Raw genomic sequence first — 18,446 nt, forward strand, 5'->3', positions numbered from 1 at the left:
TGCTTTCAGTCCCCAACATCCAGTGCCATTTTCTTGCAATTTCTTCTATCTAATTAAGCCATTATGATACAGCATTTTTATGCTGTATATGATATGCATATGTATATGTTTATGCAATATGATACAGCATTATTAACCTTGCATTGTTTTCCCAAGAAGAAATAAGTAGTTTGCTTGCTCTTTTCTTTTTCCACCCGTATTTATGTATCTATATTTAGATTTCAGATTTAGAACTGAATTGTATCATTCCTTGGGTGCTGATTCTGTTCTGGATGAAGCTAAGGTACCTAACAGTGTCAGTGATTGATTTTGAGATGCCAGCTGTACAACTTGGCTGGATGTGGACCCTGCTCATGCAGAATCATGGGAATCAGTGGAGTTACTTGACTTCAGAAATGGTGAAAAAAAGAAATCAGTTCTTTGAGGAGCTGTTCAGACCACATTCAATTCTCCACAGCTAGATTAGCTATCAGAATTAGGTGCCCAGGCCCCCATTGAATTTTTAGAGAACAGCAAGGCTCACTTTCTTAGAGCCACGCTAAGCATACAGGGAAACAAAATTCAAGCTATTAAATACAATACCAGTGATGGCACCACAAGAATAGGCCAGTTACACTGAATCATCTTACATCACCTCACAAATACAGCGTTATTACTGTATGCCTAAATTCTGTATTAAACGTAAGGCACTGTTCAACTAAAAAAAAAAATGACATTTTGATCTGTTATGCTATAAGAAACTGGGACAACTCTGCTTAAATCAACGGAATGGAACTGAATAGATTTATAGCCTGGCAAAATTTACTCCTGAATCTAAGTGGAACTAATTTATCCACATGGGAGTTTCTAGGAGTATGCGAGGCAGCTAAATTTATAGAAATAAAGAAGGGAATTGAGGCGGGAAAACATTCAGTTAGCTTCTGATCCAAAGGAACTTCAAAAATGGATGTATTGTTAAAGGAGGTCTATTAATAGGTTTTATACCTAAGTCTGTCTAACTTGAAAAGTTTTTAAAGTCCACTAACCCATGTCTTCACAGAGTAGAATTTCCTCAGGGTGTGCATTGTCTCTCAATGTGTACATACAGCCACAGCAGACAGAGAGCCAAAGTATTAATTCAAACTTTCTGAACATTACCATAATTCAAATAATAAACGGTTTGAAGCAGAGTGTCACTTTGAAACTGCGTTAGTGCAGATGGTCTTTTTCTTAATTCCCAGCCCCATAGTTAGTGAGCTGAGCTTATTGAACCACTTGCCAATTCTGTTGTGAGCAGATGGAGTGAAATGGGATAAAGGCAATATTTCAGAGCGGCTCCCACCCCCAAATGCCATTATCGACATACATTTTACAACTCCACATCTCTCGCCATCAGCAGTTAGAGTTATGAAGAGGTTGAGCATACTTGGCTTGAATGTCAATGATCGATAAGGATGCTCATCTGGCTTAATAAGGATAAACCATTGCCCTTGAAATAACATACTGTTCCAGCAGTCAAAGTGAACTAAGACTAGTTCCTCAATATTAATACTAACTCTGGGTGTCTGTGTGCATGTGTGTGTACACACATACTTTTGTTATGCATTTCTCTGATCATTCCCTAGCACCATGTACTCCTCTTGTGTCTTACAGCAATGTATGAAAGTAATGCTTTTGAGTGCACCCTTTTTAAAACCTAATTTCTTCCACTTCAGGCTGTTGAGGTTTTTTTCTGAAGTCTTTCATTACAAACTATGTCTTTCTAAAAAGCACCTAGTTTTGTCTTCTAAAGCCTGATGACAAAACATGATAGGTGGGATTTTCAGAAATGCCACTGTGAGTGCACTGTGGTGGGATTTTCAGAAGTGCCCGCTATGAGTGGACTGTCACTGCCTCTAAAGCCCATGATCAAATTCTGTCCAGCTTCAACTAGGGCAGATAGACCTCTGTCTTAAATTGAAGACAGACTTAAATTATTTCTGAGTGCTTATGAAATACTGATCCTACTCCTACGGGAAGCAGTTACCATTTTTATAGAAAGCATGAATGATCTGATCACAATAAAAACCTGTAATACATAAGCACAGCTAACATCAAGATCAGTGGATCCCTGGAGACGTCATTTTTGATGTTTTAATAAATAAACCAGGACATATAGTAAATGAAATAGGCTAGAAGTCATCCTCTGTCCCTCAGACTATCTGGCACATGCAATCTGTGGCCAAATGGCTGAACTCCTTCTACTTACATAGCAGCGGCTGCATGCAGCTTTCCTTGGGGACTTGTCCCAGGCATTTGCTGAGAGACTGTTGTCACCAGGCCAGGCTGTGGCAGCGACCATACTAGCGTATGGTCGTTACAATATGGGTGACTGCCTGTGCTGCACCCATACCCTGGCACTTTTTACTTTGTTAGTACAAATATGATCTGTTTGTCCAGAATGTTCATTGACATCCCTGACAGTTTTGTGACTTCAGATCAGTTTCCATTGCAGAGATGTCCTTCATCTGAATTTCATTTCAAAGTTGGCAGGAGTTCTGTAACCTATCTGTCAGACGCAGGCAAATATAAGTTTTAGAAGGTGTGCAGGCTACTGGAAGCATCTAATGATGCTGAGGCTTCCTCGTAAAACCTTGGGGTGGACACCTGCAGCATTACTTTCCGGTTCCCCAGATGTCTAGAAGCTTTCTGCCCGTGAAAATTTACTGTCAGTAAATTTTAAATGCTAATAACAGGACATGACAAATTCTGTGCTAATCGCAGTAAAAAAGGGAGTTTCTGTGATCCACAGTATTCATTCAAGTCTCTTTGCTCCCTGTGTTCCAGGAGTTAGTATAAGAAGGCCTAATACTTGATGTGTCTTGCCACCGAGTGCAGGAACGGCAGATCCTTTTCTTGGCCAAGAGCTGAGTCTATGTCAGTTCAGCTCTAGTGAGTAAGTGTAGCCTCACTGTGCAGTGCAATGTTGCAAACACACACTGCCGTGTATTAGTTCCTGTGGGCTGGAACCAGTCACCCATGTTTTCATGTTTGCTCATGTCATTTTTAACCCTCTGTTTCTTTCCCTTTCCTGCAGATTTTTATTGGTGAGATATCCATGTATTTCATAAAATCAACCCGAGAAACCCTTATTATCCAAGAGAAAACTATTCTGACTGGAGAGTGCTGTTACCTGAACCCACTGCTTCGAAGAATAATACGTTTTATAGGTAAGCATCCTTAGCACTGCAAGCTTAGTTAGTCCCTTTTTGCACCAAAACAGAACAAAACGTCCTGGTAATCTACACCACAAAATTAATTAAGCTGTGAAATCTTTGCAGGCATCTTCCACCTTAGAGGGATAGTCCCCCTCAGGATTTGCAAGGTAATGTTCAAAATGTGCCATATCATGCTGGCTGGAGCTAGTTTATATCCTATTCTGTTGAGCTTAATGCTTCTTCTGGACCCTTGAAGAAGGTTATGCCAATCAAATCCTTATATGAATAATTCCATCATTGCTAGCCTGTGTAAGCTACCCATTTTACTTACAAATTGGTCCTCACCAGCCCATCTCTTTGGCATTTTTCTTTTCAGCTCTAATTTTAACATCCATAGCTCTGCCACAAAATGTAAACAAGCGCAGAGTCCACATAGAATAATGTTTTGTTTTGTTTTGTTATGTTTTTGTTGTTGTTGGAGCTTTCATTGAGTTACTCACTAAGAAATTAATGAAGAAGTTCTGTCACTAAACCATTGGGGGGTTTCTTTATATGCTGCATGCAAACCACAAAGCCTTTTTAACACTGTTGATTAGTGGAAAGATTGTCTATGAGACCTTACTGAGGTGATGATCCCATGGTTCTTTTGGAGCAGGAAGAGGAAGAGCATTATAGCTTGTGCTTCCACTGTAGCACTAACAGAAAATCTAGTTTTCCTCTGAAGGTTTGCCAATTCGCAGCCATTTAAGGCTGCCCCAACCACACGCCTCGGTGTTTAGAGATAAGGAGGGCTCGCTTCCTACTTCCTTGTAGCAGTGGAGTAGGAAGCGGGCAACTCTGAATTACATGTGTAAGGGGCTTGTCCTCGCTTCTCTCCCTATTCATGAGAAGTCCCAAGTTCATACATTGGATGGGATGGTTTGTCTTGCCGCTGGCATGGGCCAGTGCTAAATATGGCTCCCACTGACCAAGAAGGGCTTTGCCACAGAGCATCACAGCACCTCCCTCCCTGTATACTCTTAAAGGTAAAGTGTCCTTACTTGCAGAAAAGCTGGGTCTGAATTCAGTCTGAGTCAAAAAAAGCATTGGGAAAAAAGCTAAAAATCTTTGGATCGCTTCTTCCCTATCATGCCTAATTTTTGATTTTTATCTGGAAGAAAAATGTATTCTGTGACTGTGGCAAGGGGATGTATTGCTTCCATGGAGCACAGCCCTGGCTGCAGGGAGGGATGCTTGCTCAGAGCATGCGTGAAGTTGAAAGTCCTATCCTGTGTTACGGTTTCCATCAGCAGCAAATACATGCTGCAAAGGTTTTCTTTCTTCCTCTTCCCGCTCTGCGTCTCCTGCTTTATGCATGGCAGTCAGGAAGTGGAAATGGTTTTTTACATTCTTCCACACTGGGGGTAGAGACAACTAACCTGTGGTTCATTACTGAGGCCTGGCCTGGGTGCTGCTGATAAAAACAAAAGACATGGGAATGCAGTTAAAAGTAAAATACCCTTGAACTTCACATAACATCTAGGATATATTGATGGATAGTAAACTGCCATTAAGAGAGAAGCAGGGTACTGGAGACCACTGGGCCACTTAGGGCTGTTTGAATGCTCCAGCACATTCAGCATGCAGCAAAGTCCTAATCAAATACTCTTGCCTGTGGGGTCAGCACTAAAAGACTTAGACCATGGAAGCTAAGCACTTGCTGTGTATGTTTCCTTGTAGTTAGCTTTATTCTCAAACATTCATGCTATTGTTTCTCTTCTGATGGAAGAGAAGGGGGTAGTGATGATACAGTGGACTCTCAGAGAGTAAATATAGATATGAACCCTACTAGAGAAATCAATCTATCTTGGCTTTGCAGCTATGTTTGTTTTCCTAACAAAAACAAAGTTAACATTATTAGAAATGGCTTAAAGTGTTCATCTTGTCTTAAAATACACTGATTGTTTGCTTGTTTTCTTCTGCAACCATCTCCCTGCTCTGCAGTAAAATGAGAGAAGTAGAGACTGTTGAAAAGTGGCTGAAATAATTTATGAAAGGAACTAAAAATAACCGCTTCTTTTTTATTGACATTCCACCTGCGTTTTGAAAACATGACATGGACTGAGCAGCTGTAGCCCATGCTGGATGTTCAGGGAAATTAGCTCCATGCAGCTGCTTATTTCAAAAAGAGGCTACTTGGATGCTTGGCTCTGGAGAGACGAACAGGTTGCTCATACATGGATTTCCTTCTGTGCGTTTTCTCTTGCTAAACTTGAGGACCATAAATTACAGAGTTGGTTAAGTAGATTGTCTTCCAAGATACCCTAGCAAACAATCTATCTTGTTGCAAAGAATTTTGCTGCCTATTTAGTCTTGGTACAAATTGATTCGAATATGCATATCTGGTGTTTTCCTTAGCTCAGATTGTGAGCAAGAGTATTAAATAAGTAGCTGCAAAAAGTAGTAATTTAACTCCTTGGAATACTGCCTTATAAGTCGTCACAGTTGGTATTACTCAAAAGGATGGGAAAAATCCTTCAGTGTGTCCAAGTATTCATGTGTGAGGAAAAATGAACTACTTCCTGACCCTCCAAGGCACATCATGGAGAGCTTCTGAGAGTTGCTATCCCCAAATTTTAGAAAGGCAAAGAGGCTTTTTCTCCCTTCCTGACTCTGTAACTGGAGTTGCTGGGAAGAGATAGGGTTTTAAGAATAGTAGCCTAAATGGGCTTGCCGCAAAAAGAAGAGAAAGTTATAGATACTTCATTGCATATTCACTCAGATTTTGTAAGGAAAGAAGCAAAAAGGGAAACTCCAGACTATCTTTTGGTGATGTGACAGATGAGCATCCTTGTCATACTGTCTCCAAGGGATATTTCAGATTTGGTTGCTAGACTTGAGCCTCTTCCCTTCTTGCTTTTTCTTCATGAAAAAGTACATAATGAAGTACCTTTTTGCACTTTGATAGTGGATCAAAGAATTAAGCTAAACCAACCCCCTGAAACTCTTCTGGGATATAGGCAAAGCTCCAGGTTTCTTTTCCTTGATTTGTCTTGCCTTGCCAACTGTGCTCCCTGGTTTTTTTCTCTTTGTTTTCCTCCAGCTCTCAGCAGCAGTTAGTTTCTAAGATTCTCCCCTCCCAAGTTTAGTGGAGCCCTTGAATGTTGAGCTTTGTCTGAAATCCTTCCCTGTTCTTTTGTCCACAGGAAGCGGAACCAAAATTTCTTACTACTTCCTGGGCCAGGCATGAATTCTGCCCATAGGCAGACGTGCTTTTGTGACAAAGGGCTGCCTCTCAATTTGCTTCAGTGTATATCAAGTCCTTTACTGCAGCCTAGATTGGTGAAACCTGCTGTTTCCTGTATTTAGAAATTCAATTCCTTTATCACTGAAAAAAAAAGCTGGCTTAGCTTGGAAACATCAGACTTTGATGTATGTTGCAATTTGTTCCATCTTCCTCTTTATCTTTTACAACTGCTTCCACAAACATTTATTTTGAAGATTTTCAGGTCAAACAAGTGGTGTGCAGTGACTTTGGAGCTGTTTTTTCTGTCTAAAATATTGGTACTGCACTGCTGTTCTCCAGTCACATTGTCTGTCCTCCCCACCCCTCCCAGCAGTTTTATTACGAATTTCTGCTGCCAAAATTTGCCATTTACCCACTGGACCTTTGAGAAACCAGTGTGTGAGCGGTTGTTTCTTGGGTCTCTGCCTCTTCTCCCAGTATCCCAACTTTAGTACACAGCATTTTGTGTTTTTATTCTCCTTGTATTGTGATGATTTCCCATTCAGTACTTTGTTAACATCTTGCCATATTGCATTTGCTGCTATGTTCTACTTCATCGTTTGTGTTGCAAATAGAGATTAAAAAGCATGTTAGCATTATATAGTGAATGATTTCACTCTAGTATTTAGTTTATTTATATACAGTGGCTATCATGCCTCCAGGATCATGGATTCAGACCTCCCTGACTCTGTTTGGAAGGGTGACTAGAGTTTGCATTGTGTTGCATTTCACTCTATTAGGTTCCTAATCCATGTAATTAAGTTGTATACCTGCAAAGCCCTGATAACACGCAAGTAGCCTCTTTCCAGTTCTGATACTTAGGAGTGCAGTATGCTTCACGAGTTTGTTACCAGTAACTTATTTTGGACCTGCATAATTTGCAGTTAACAAACGGTGCAGATCAGCTTCTGCTGACAGCTTAATTTAAAGTATGGTGACACCTCACAGTGGGTAACTAAATAATGAAATTAGGGCTTTATTTCAGGAAATTAATGCATTAGTTCAGCAAAAGTTTTATACATACATTGAGTTTATTGTAATAGGATAGATCTACCCCAGAACTCTTACGTCAATTCTCTAGGCAGCTGCGAGACATAGTTACCTGATCTTATCCTTCTGCCTACCTTGGATCTGAAGTTCACTGTGAAACAATGCATGTTCTGTTATTAACTTGCTGCCTTTCAGAAGGGCTCAAGATGTATTCAGGTGTGCTGCCCCTAACCTAGACTGCAGCTTAAATTTCTGTAGGTCCTTCTTCTTATCACTGAAGAGCTTCCACGATAAGAAAGAGGTCGCCGTGTTGCAGACAAATCAAACCTTACTCTCCCCTTTTATGCCAGGTTCTGAGCTGGCTGTTGTCTGGATAGTTGAGAAGCAGCAAGGAAGAAAGAAATCATGTGTATCTGTGGGGAGGAGTCTTGAGACTCCAGAGTACTTTCACATTGGGAACTTCTTTCACATTGGGAGCACTTTCACATTGGTAGTTTCTTCTTGCATGCCTAGACTACATGTCTTCCTTCTCACATCTTGAGGGAACAGTATCCAGGCAGGACACTCACAGGTGAAGCAGGCACAAGAAGCAGTAGATGCCTGGAGCAGCAAGCTTTGGGGTCTTCACTGGGAGATCAAAGCCAGCTCCAGGATCAGATTATGAGTGCTTGGAAAGAGCGTTCTGTTGAGCCTGTTCCTGATGCCATGGCAACAGACAATAAATTTTCCTGCAATCCCCATCTCTCCATTGTAAAATGGATTAATGATACAGAGCTCCTTTAACAACACCCCTTCAGATATAATGATGAAGGGTGGTTTAGTACAATCTGAGTCACAGGACTATAAATGTATGGCTCTATTGGATGCACAGGACCGTTAGAGCAAAAACCTTCAGAGATGGGCTGAGGATCAGCATTGCCATAGAGCCACGAGTCCTCCCAGGGACCCCTTCCAGTGGAACTCTAATCCTTTTAAAAAACATAGGCATGGAAAATGGGTTGGGGGAGTGCGAGTATGCATATGTAACATGAATGTTTTCTGAGCAAATTAGGTTGAGTGACAAATTCAGATAATTGACTGGGGCACTGAGAGACAAGTGCCTAAATAAACGCACTTGGTAGAAGACATGATGCTATGTTACCAAAGAGCACAGCTTCCAATGTCTCATGAGCCCTTCAATACATTGTTTCTTTTGTCACTTTACCTAAGGGTTTAATGGGGTTTTTTCTCTAATAAAGCCTTCTATCTCCTCATTCTCATTTCCACCCACTTCTCACTTCTCTCTTCCCCATGTCTTTTCAACTGTTCTACATCTCTGAGGGGTTTTTTGTTGATTTCTTTTGTTTGTTTCAAATCTGTGGCATTTTAAATGTCTGTAATAGTGAGAGTTTCTATGGAGTCACTGATATTTAGACAGATTCAGTGTGGAAGAAGAGAGAGTTTGAGCATAAATTGCAGGGAGAAGACAGGGTTGTACTGAGGTTACAGTGAGTGAGGAGAGATGGACTCTTCTTCAGGGCAGATGTCTCCGTTAGAAAAAGCAATAGACATATTTGGAGGTGGCAACAGTGATCAACAGCCACACAGGGAGCTCAGCAGGGAAAGACTTTTAGAGTAGTGTGTGTATGAGACCCCAGAAATTATGGGTTCATGCTTGGAGGACTTTCTGGCAACAATTTAGGGGGAGATGCAAGTAAAGAAATTAAAACTGAACCATTCAAAATTGAAGCTGCTGAAAATTTAGATTCTTCTGCTAAGGCAAGCGTTAGTTCAGCTGAAATAGAAATGGAAAGACTCCAGGTTCATGTTGTCTGTCTCAACATTTTTGAATGGGAGTTTGTTTGTTCTTTTTCGGTTTGCACGTTTAGTCTGTTTAAGGTCTTTCTGGCTGGAGGTAAAGATGTGTTAAAATCTGATCCTCAGTTCCTTCTTCTGGGGCTCTTGGGCAGCTAAAGAGAATAGTAGGGAGTATAGACTACCCTTTATCTCTCCCCTAAATTAGTCTCTCTCTCAGTTGCATTCTACTTACTGGTTTGCCTTCTAGCCTCTTCTTCTGGCTGCTTCTGACACAAACACAGCTGAGAGGCAGGATAGTGACAAAAAGTCAGGAAGCCTTTCCAGAGATAGTTTCTGCTCCTTCTTTAAGGCCTCTATATGCAGCCAAATGTGTGTGTGACATGTGTGGATGAGGAAAAGGAGTGTCTCTATGTAAATGAAATTAAACTCTGTCCATCCTTTTCGCTAGTAACCAGCTGTAGAGGCTGTAGGTTGTTTTCTCATGTGGCTTGCACTGCTTACATCTTATCTCAGCATATGCTAAGTTCTGGACTTAGCAGGTTTGCTGGGTCAGAGTGAGCACAGTATGGTAAAGCACTTGCTCCTTAGCAGGATGACATCACCTTCCATTACACCTGAGCATTAAAGTCTGGAAGAGGTACATGTTCTCCCATTCTCTTTCAATGGCATTATGTCACGCACTTCAGCTTTATGACCCTGAAGAGCTAGGAGTACTTGCCTTTCCTGTGAAGCCTTTCAGCAGCAATTTGTCTGCCTCTTAAAACTTGGCAACCACCTCACTGCATTCTCGTGCTCTGGTCAGTAGCCTAGCTTCTCTAGGTCATTGAATAAATCCATTGAACAGACGGATTCGTGAGGTACAAAAACCGTCAGGAGACTCTCCACCACTACCCAGGCTCACTGGTGTTACAGCCTTTAAATCAATTACAGCCAGCTGTATCTCAGTCTCCAGAGACTACATGATGTGTAATCAATCTGCAAGGGTTAAATTCCTGCTAGCCGAATTCACTGCTGCACATAGCTATGATTTTCATAAGCGCAGTTTGGCAGAACTGCAAGAGAGGAATTACAGTGATCAATATGCATCGCAGTCAGAGTATGATAAAGGTTTCAACCATGGCTTGCTCTGCTGTTCTGCAGAGTACTGCAGCCCTCAGTGGTTGAGTCTGGGCCAGCACTTTCAGTGCTACCCAATATTGAGAAAATTAAAACGTTGAAACTCCTGGGGGTTTTTTGAGAAAAACACTGGACCACCTTTGTACTTGTGCACTGCCTAGAAATCAATATAATGTTGTGAAGCCTATGAGCCTTATCTGAAACACCTCAGTTCCAGGTTTGTACTTACTTATGCAATAAAGACTGTGGGCCAGGCTGCCTGGCTCTTAGGTTTCTTCTAAGTATTGTAAAGGGCTGAGTAATAATCCCTCCCGTATTCCATGTGATTTGCACAGCGCATCAAAAAGATGCCATTGAAACAAAGCTGTGACAAAAAAAAGAAAAAAGAAGAATTTGGCCAAAGAGCCACACATAAACCAAGATTAATCTCCGGCATAACTTGCTGTTTCCGCAGGCTGAGAAAATACCTACTGTCTTTTTCCTTTGAACTTGCTTGTGCACTTGCTAATGTAGATGAGGAGTTCTTGCCAGCTGTGGAAAACCATGGATTTAGAATATTAGCAGAGGGATAAGGGAAATAAAGGAGTAGTGTCAGTGTTCTCTTTATTTCCCTTTTAAACACAGCCACTTAGCAGGATAAATGGAAGAAAGACACTCATGTCAGTAAGAAGACAAGAGGCAGTCCTGCAGGCTAGAACAAGGGGAAGGCTACCTCCTCCTTTGACCACCATTGGCTTTTTGAATCCATGATCACACACCAGTTCATTAATAATGAATAATAATAAACTCATATAAAGAACAGTAATAAATTCAGTTCCCAAAATTGTCTTCACTGTGCTAACACTCCTTCTGAACCTTGGGGAATTGTGGTGAGGACGAACAGCTCTGTGCTCCTGCAGCCACTTCAGGCTGCTACTCAGAGAGAGGGCTCTTCCTATCACTACCCCACCAGAGAGGAATTTGTGTTAAAGCACAGCACCATCTCTGTGAGCAAGTGGCACTGGCAAGCTCCTGACACTCATACAATGAATCCATTTTTAGTTATGGGTTTTATTTTATGTTACTGCCTGTACAAGTGTCCTGTGTGTAGTTAGGCCCTGAGCATTTTGAAGGACTTGTCAGCTGTAGCCCTTCTGTTTTCTATAGCAGTGACACTATCTGCAGAACAATCCTTGATTCTTACTAATTTGTTGTAAAGCATTTTCTGCTGCATTATTTTGATTACTCCTGATAGTTTTTGTTTCTCAGACTATAGCAGTGTTTTTTTCTTCTTTTTTTTAGTGCCAGTGAAGTTTTTATAACCATGGTGGTGCCAGCTCTTGTACCATAGCTCTCCTATGTTTTCCCTGGAGCTCCAGCTCTTGTTTATATTTAAACACAGCCATCTTGGCTAATTTATAATTTAAATTACTTTTGCTTACAGAGATACAGGAGGTGGAAAGCAAAAATATATGACCCTCAACATTCCCACACTATAAATAAATATTTATTTGTTTTAATTTTTTGTGATATTTTAATCCACCTTAGTGATGGGAAGGAGGAAAGAGGAGCTGATTTAGTCATTCAGAATGTTTGGGTTTGGCATTTCTGCAAACCTGCTGTTCTGTTCCTTTGCTATGTGGGCAGTACATGCAAGTGAAAGATCCTCATATATGTTTACAACAGCTGTAGTAGGTATTGGTAACACTAATAGAAGTCAGTGGAGGATGTGACAACTGCAGGATTCAGCAAGGGGTGCTCCACAACCCTGGAAATGTTCCTGCTTTCAAGAAAATGCTTCCTGCTGGAGCGTTTGTGGGTATGCACTCCCAGTGACATAAGCTGAACTGCAACTGTGTGGAAATGTCTTCCAGAGAAAAGCACTAGGATGTTTCGAAAGGGACCTTCCAAATATTACTAGATTAGGGTCTTAATTTTTCAACATCAGGACGGTGAATAGTCAAAATCCAAACGGTACATAACACTAGATAATCAAGATAAGTGCAGTGTAGTGTCTCAGGACTACACTGTTCTTTCAGGTTCAGAGGCATTATATTCCCTTTTTTTGGCCCAGATGTGGCAAAAATACAAAAACATTTTTAACAACTCATGCATGACACCTGACCTTGGGCTGTGAGTCTTTGTCATAGGGGAAACTTTACAGACATAGTATGGGTGCAGCCTTTCCTGTTCAGAGCTTGAACCACAAAAACATTTACGTACTTGCTTACCATTTTCAGCCTGTTTCTTAGTCCTTCTGGAGCCACTGAGTTAAGCACCTGTCAGAGTTAAGCGTGCGGTCTTTTGCATCATGCCTTTGATGTAGGACTTTGCTGGAGTCAGCAGGGGCTTCTTCTGGGTAATGACTGCAGAACCAGGGTTTGATTGCTTACCTCTCATTATGTCTCTTCCTTTCAGGTAACAAGATTTATTTTTTTTTAAACCTGTTTGAATAATCACAATTTTAAACCTTTTCTCACAGGAGTGTTTGCATTTGGACTTTTTGCCACTGACATATTTGTAAACGCTGGCCAGGTTGTGACTGGGAACTTGGCTCCCTACTTCCTGACTGTATGTAAACCCAACTACACTGGAAATGACTGTCGAGCCCACCACCAGTTTGTAAACAACGGCAACATCTGCACTGGGGATGTGGGGGTGATTGAAAAGGCAAGGAGATCCTTTCCATCCAAACATGCTGCTTTGAGCATCTACTCAGCTTTATATGCCACGGTGAGTGCCAGTGATGATTTCTAACTTGTATGAGAGGTCTCTGTGGGTGCATGTAGGAGGAACCATTTTTCTTACAAGGGGTTTTTGAAGGAAAAGAGGGTTGTTGTGGGAAGGGCTTTACTTCTTTGTCTGTAGGGGAAAATATCTCTCTCTCTGTTTTACCAACCCTAGTATGAGCAAATAAAATGCTTGTTGCTTTTGAGGCACTGTATGATGTGGAGGCATGAGGTCCTAATCTTGTCTTTACTGCTGATCTTCTCAGAGGTCTTGAGTATGCGTTCAGCCTCTTCTCCCTACCCTGTCTCATGAACATTAAGATGAAGTTTATGCTTAAATGGCCCCTGAATCACTACTATTTATTTTGTTCACGTGACATAGGTTGTTGAACATTAAAAATGTAAACTGTGCCATTTCAATGGGAGGCTGAACTAGGCTGGATTTTGCTCCTCTTGTTTAGGACCTGAATTCCCCGTGCACAGAAGGTTGTAATAAAAGTCAGTGCCATAATTTTGCTGTTATCACAGATAAATGGACCCCAGTTGACATCTTGACACGGTGATGCTGCTATACTGTCAGGAAGGAAATTGTCTGTCTTAAAGAGTATTGAGAAAGAGATCTGCCACTTCCTTGTGCCCTCTGGCTGAAGTTTCTGTAATGTCTGAAAATTGATCCAAGAAGCTTACTCATAAAGTAGAAAACCTTGGTGGTTTTGGCATTAAAATCCAAGGACTTAACCTGGTTCTGATTTCAAAATGGCTTATCTAGGCCTTTTTCCCCCAGCAGATTGACTCGAATGAGTGGCAGAGTCTGTCTGTTGCTCATCAGGATTTGAAAAAATCCTTAAGCTTATTAATGGCAGGGTATTTGCTGAATATTTTACCCTGATCTTCGTAGCAGGTGAATAGAACACCACATTATTACTATAAAATCAAGAGGCCACCCACTGCTGTTTCAATATTCATCTGTTTGCACTGGGTATTGTGTGAATACTGACAGAGATATAAATCAGTAACTCCTTTGATCAGGATTGGTTGGGAAGTGTTTGGAAAGCCTGTAACATTTTGCACACATTACTTCCAAACAATAAGCAACCACATGTGAAATACAGTTCCCAATAAACTCAACATTGTTGTAGAAGCTGTTTTCATCTTTAAAACTCTTAGGTGGAAGCTGCAGGATCAAGCTTGGCCGTGGTTCTGCCCTAAGCTAGTTACATCCTTTCATGGACTTTCCCTGTCCAACCTCCCATGTTTCCTAGGAAGGCAAGTCTTCCACAAACAGGCAATCCCCAGTGTTTCTGAGCCCTAGTGTTTCAAGAGCAGCCTGCGCTTCTGCCCACATAGGAAGATACCAGGTGGAGCCAGGACATGGAGTTGCTTCTGAGCTCCAAGGTCATAAAAGTCTGTCCTTAAGGCATTTCAGCCTGCAATGCAATTTTAGGCCAGTTCTCTGCCTGAAACACCCCTCCAGCTCTAAAGGTTTTGTCACTTGTCTTTTCTCTGCCTGTCACTTGGGAGTAACATGAGCACTACACAAGAAATGCAATGTTCAGATCTAGCTTTGCTTAATAATTGTGCTGTGCACAATTTTTTGCAAGTGTCTTGCTGATTCTAATATGTGTGATAATGTGGGCTGCTGAACAAAAGCGTTTGGTTAGTAATAGCTGTATTTTGCATAAAGCTGGAGATATGAGCCATGGAGCAAGAAAAATAGAACATGAGGAGACAGGAGAATGAAATCAGCACATTGTCTTTCATTGTATAAATGTCTGAGACCTAGGGGTCTCCTCCCATCACTGAAGCTTGAGTATCCTTTGCAGATGTCTCTGTACTGATTTGTTCATTAGTCTGCTACTGACAGTACTCCCACTGTGATTGTTTTGGCTTTGTGTTTTGGTTTGGGTTTTTTTTCTATAATCGGGGTTTTATATTAAATAGGCTTTTTCTTGTCACTTGCAAAAGAAGCTGAGGAGAACCCGAAGCATCACTTTTGTGATCTCTGCGGGCAGAGATAAATCTTCTTTGCCTGAAGTAGGGGAAAGAGAAAACAAGCGGCAAGCTCTGGCTTCCATACTTACACAAAAATTAGAATGGCATCTAATGAAGTATTATTAGTCTCCCAGAAGAACTGCAGGAAGAGATGGCAATCACTGCATAAAATACCTGCTGCTGTACAGTTAGAAACACGTACTTCTAAGAACCTTTCCCAAGAAAAAATTATAGGCTAGAAATACTCCTTAATTCATTAACACTTCTGGAAAGAACAAACAAACAAACAAACAAACAAAACTCACCACAAATAAAATAACAAGCAAACAAACCAAAACAAACCCAACAACAAAACAAAAAACAGACCATAAAATCATATGTTCCGTATGAGTGTTATGAGTGTCCCAGCCACATCATCTTAAGCCACCTATTACCTCATGCTCTTCTGAGAAAGGTCATGGAAGAGTCAATAACAAGGACTTCTAACAGATGGCAGTGTTCACCCAAAATTAAAGTATTTCACCCACAGAACTGGAGGATCTCTTACTGTAGAGGGAAGGTAAATATCTTTTCTGATCCTCCTGTTTCCCTCTGGAGTGAAAGCAAGGAGAATTGTTTTACAATCACAAAAGGATCTCTAGGGTTGAAAGATACAACCAACCACTTACTGACTTTTTAGTAGTTTTTAGGATTCTTCAGCTAACCCCTTGCCTAGCAGCATCCACAAGTAATGTTTTCTGTCACATTCAGCTGGTAGAAGACTCTCTCTCATCACACTGGATCATGACCTGGCATCTGTCTTTTACACTTGGGAGCATTGCTTCTTGATTAGATTAGAGTGATATGTACCTGGGCATGAAACTTTGAATATTTGGGAAATTCTGAATAGCAGAGAACACTGCAGCAAACCTCTTCTGCAACCTAGGTCACTGTGACCCCATCAACAACTTCTTCCATTTTTGTGTTAACGCCTACATGACTAATCAACGAAATTCAAGGCCTTGGCATTTCAAGCAGCCGCACTGAGCATCTAGGAGACTGCATCATGTTCTACAATACACATCATTGTCAAAGGTTCTGCTTCTTTCTTACTGTAGAAATCTCTGTGGTAAAGCGAAAGATTAAAGTTTGTAGGACACAGAATTTTTCAGTATTGGTATGAAATTGTGAACTTTCCATGGAAAATAAACTATGACAAATCTCCCCACTTCCTGCTGAAAGGACAAGACAGACTTCTTCCACTCTACCTTTTTCATCATAGATGTAACGTACACTCTAAATGTATGCATGTGTTTGCATATAGCTAAATATGTATATGTATGTATGTCTATTTTAAACTTGCAAACAAAAAAGCCTCCTTGGCTGTCTATGCTTTTGTCTGCCTTAAAAAAAGGGGAGAGGAATTATGCACAGGATGAATGCTACCATCACACATTGCACTTTGCTACATACGCTGCTTGAGTGTGCTGATCAGAGCACAGCAAAGAAGCTGAATAGATGGTTTATGTAGTCAAATAATATATAGTTTATTTTTTAATATGATTTGTTCTGTTTTCTTCACATATTTTTATATTCACTCCTTCTTCCTTTTCCCACCCATCAAATAACTGGTTTGATGTTTAGAGTTTTGTAAATTTACCCTATGAATAGTATTTTGGAAAATTTTCAAAAACACCTGCTGTGTGTAGGAAATCACGTGTAAGTGACTTTCACTGAGATTTTAGGCTCTTACGCACAAAGCTTCAAAAACATGCTGTAAGTGAAAGGGTAAACACACTGTGGGAATCTTAAAAAAGACCTTGGCTTTAGGGACCGCAACAATAAAGATCAAGCCACAGTGATCAGGCAGCCTGACCAGAATGCAGAAGCTCTCCCAGTCATTTTGGTGTGTGATTTATGGATTAATTGGAGCATATTCTGGGAAAACAGTTTGTCTTGTTTTAAACCCTCCCCATAAGGGTTTAACAGATTTCCCTTGGCAATCTGTTCACATGGTTAATTACCCTCGTTGCTAAAAATGTTCTCTTTACTACAAGTTTACATTTTCCTGACGAGATGCATGAAGCTTCAAATACATTACTACTTCCCATCTGTAATAAGGAAAACTTTCCCGTGTGGATAAGCCAGAGGTCCAGCTTCATCTCATACCTGTAAGAAAACAAGCATGTGTGGCCTATTCTCTGTAGCTAGGGTTTTCAGCTGTCGCAGCAGGACCGCATTCTTACTTTAAAGAGGTGATGCTTTTCCTTTGGATGCTGTAAACCACAGTAGTGCTTTGGTAGAGAGCAGGAAAGCAGTCCAACTCCATATTGAATTGGTTTCTGCTAAAAGAAAAGCATAGGGTGAGAGGGTGGGTGGTAATTATTCAGACAGCAGGAATGCTATTTTTTCCCATTGTTTCCAATGAACCTTAACGTGAGTTTTGGCGATAGAGAGGTGCAGCTCAACCTACCAGCGAACACTGGGGCAAGATTGCCGCCTAGTGCTCGGTTACTAGCTGTCATTTCAAGGCCCCTGGTGCAGTCAGGTGTTAGGTTTAGAAAACAGAGCAAGCAGGAACCTCTCAGCTTAGTCGCATTCCCAGTGCTATTACACACCAGAATGTTCCAGTTCATAAATTGAACTCACCTTGAAACGATGTGCTCAGTAGCAGCAAACTTCACTTCCCCAGGCAGAGATCTGTTAGAAGACTAGCACTGCAGTTTCTTGGCAGCTGAAAGTATAATTTTGCCTATGTACATGTCTGGAGGCAGTCAGATATACCTTCCCCTGGTCAGTTTCTCTGGCCTGTCCCTTTTCCTTCCAAGAGGTGGTTGCTGCATTCCTTTCCTTCTAGAGTTGTGTTGTAATGGGTTTAGGGTTAATATTTTTAACACCAGCCAGTGAGGGGAAACCAGCTGTAGGGATATTTGATGGCTTGGTCAGGGAGAAGGGAAAAGAAATACGGACACGGAGAAATAATACATTATTGTTTGTTATGCATAATACAGCACAATAATGAAATATATTAAAGGCAATGAACAGAGTCACCTTGAGAATGGATGTAATTTCTATTTCTCGATCCCAAAACTATGTGCCAGACCACAGTGACCTCTGTATACCTGGGATGCAGAAGAAAGGGATGGGCATTAAAATACAGTCAGATAATTACCCATGGCTGCAAAATGGAGCACAAAGCAAACTGTGCTGGTAGTTGCAATTGGAAGCACCAAGTCAAGGCTGTGCAGACTTCCTTCAGCACAGGTGCAGGAAAATCCCACAGCACTTTATCCCAGCCAAGCCATTCTAGTCTTGGCCAGAGACTGGTGTTTTCAGCCAGCACTGTGTCCTTAGCCGCTGCAGCAGCAACAAAGGATAACTCTGGAGTCTCCACAGTCCCTCAGAGTCACACTCTGATTTCAG

At 41.2% G+C, this 18,446-nt stretch overlaps 1 protein-coding gene across 4 annotated transcripts in view; it reads left to right on the forward strand.

Annotated features, from left to right (window-relative positions):
- The window catches only part of PLPPR1 (phospholipid phosphatase related 1), a 127,702-nt gene that overhangs the window by 102,069 nt on the left and 7,187 nt on the right, over positions 1 to 18,446 (forward strand). For all 4 annotated transcript variants that reach the window (XM_030470438.1, XM_030470439.1, XM_030470441.1 and 1 more), the window contains exons 4-5: positions 3,056 to 3,188; positions 12,806 to 13,056. In XM_030470438.1, the coding sequence (XP_030326298.1) occupies positions 3,056 to 3,188; positions 12,806 to 13,056 (384 nt within the window). The remainder of the gene's footprint in view (positions 1 to 3,055; positions 3,189 to 12,805; positions 13,057 to 18,446) is intronic.

Source organism: Strigops habroptila, chromosome Z (genome assembly GCF_004027225.2).
Source record: "Strigops habroptila isolate Jane chromosome Z, bStrHab1.2.pri, whole genome shotgun sequence".
Classification (NCBI taxonomy): domain Eukaryota; kingdom Metazoa; phylum Chordata; class Aves; order Psittaciformes; family Psittacidae; genus Strigops; species Strigops habroptila.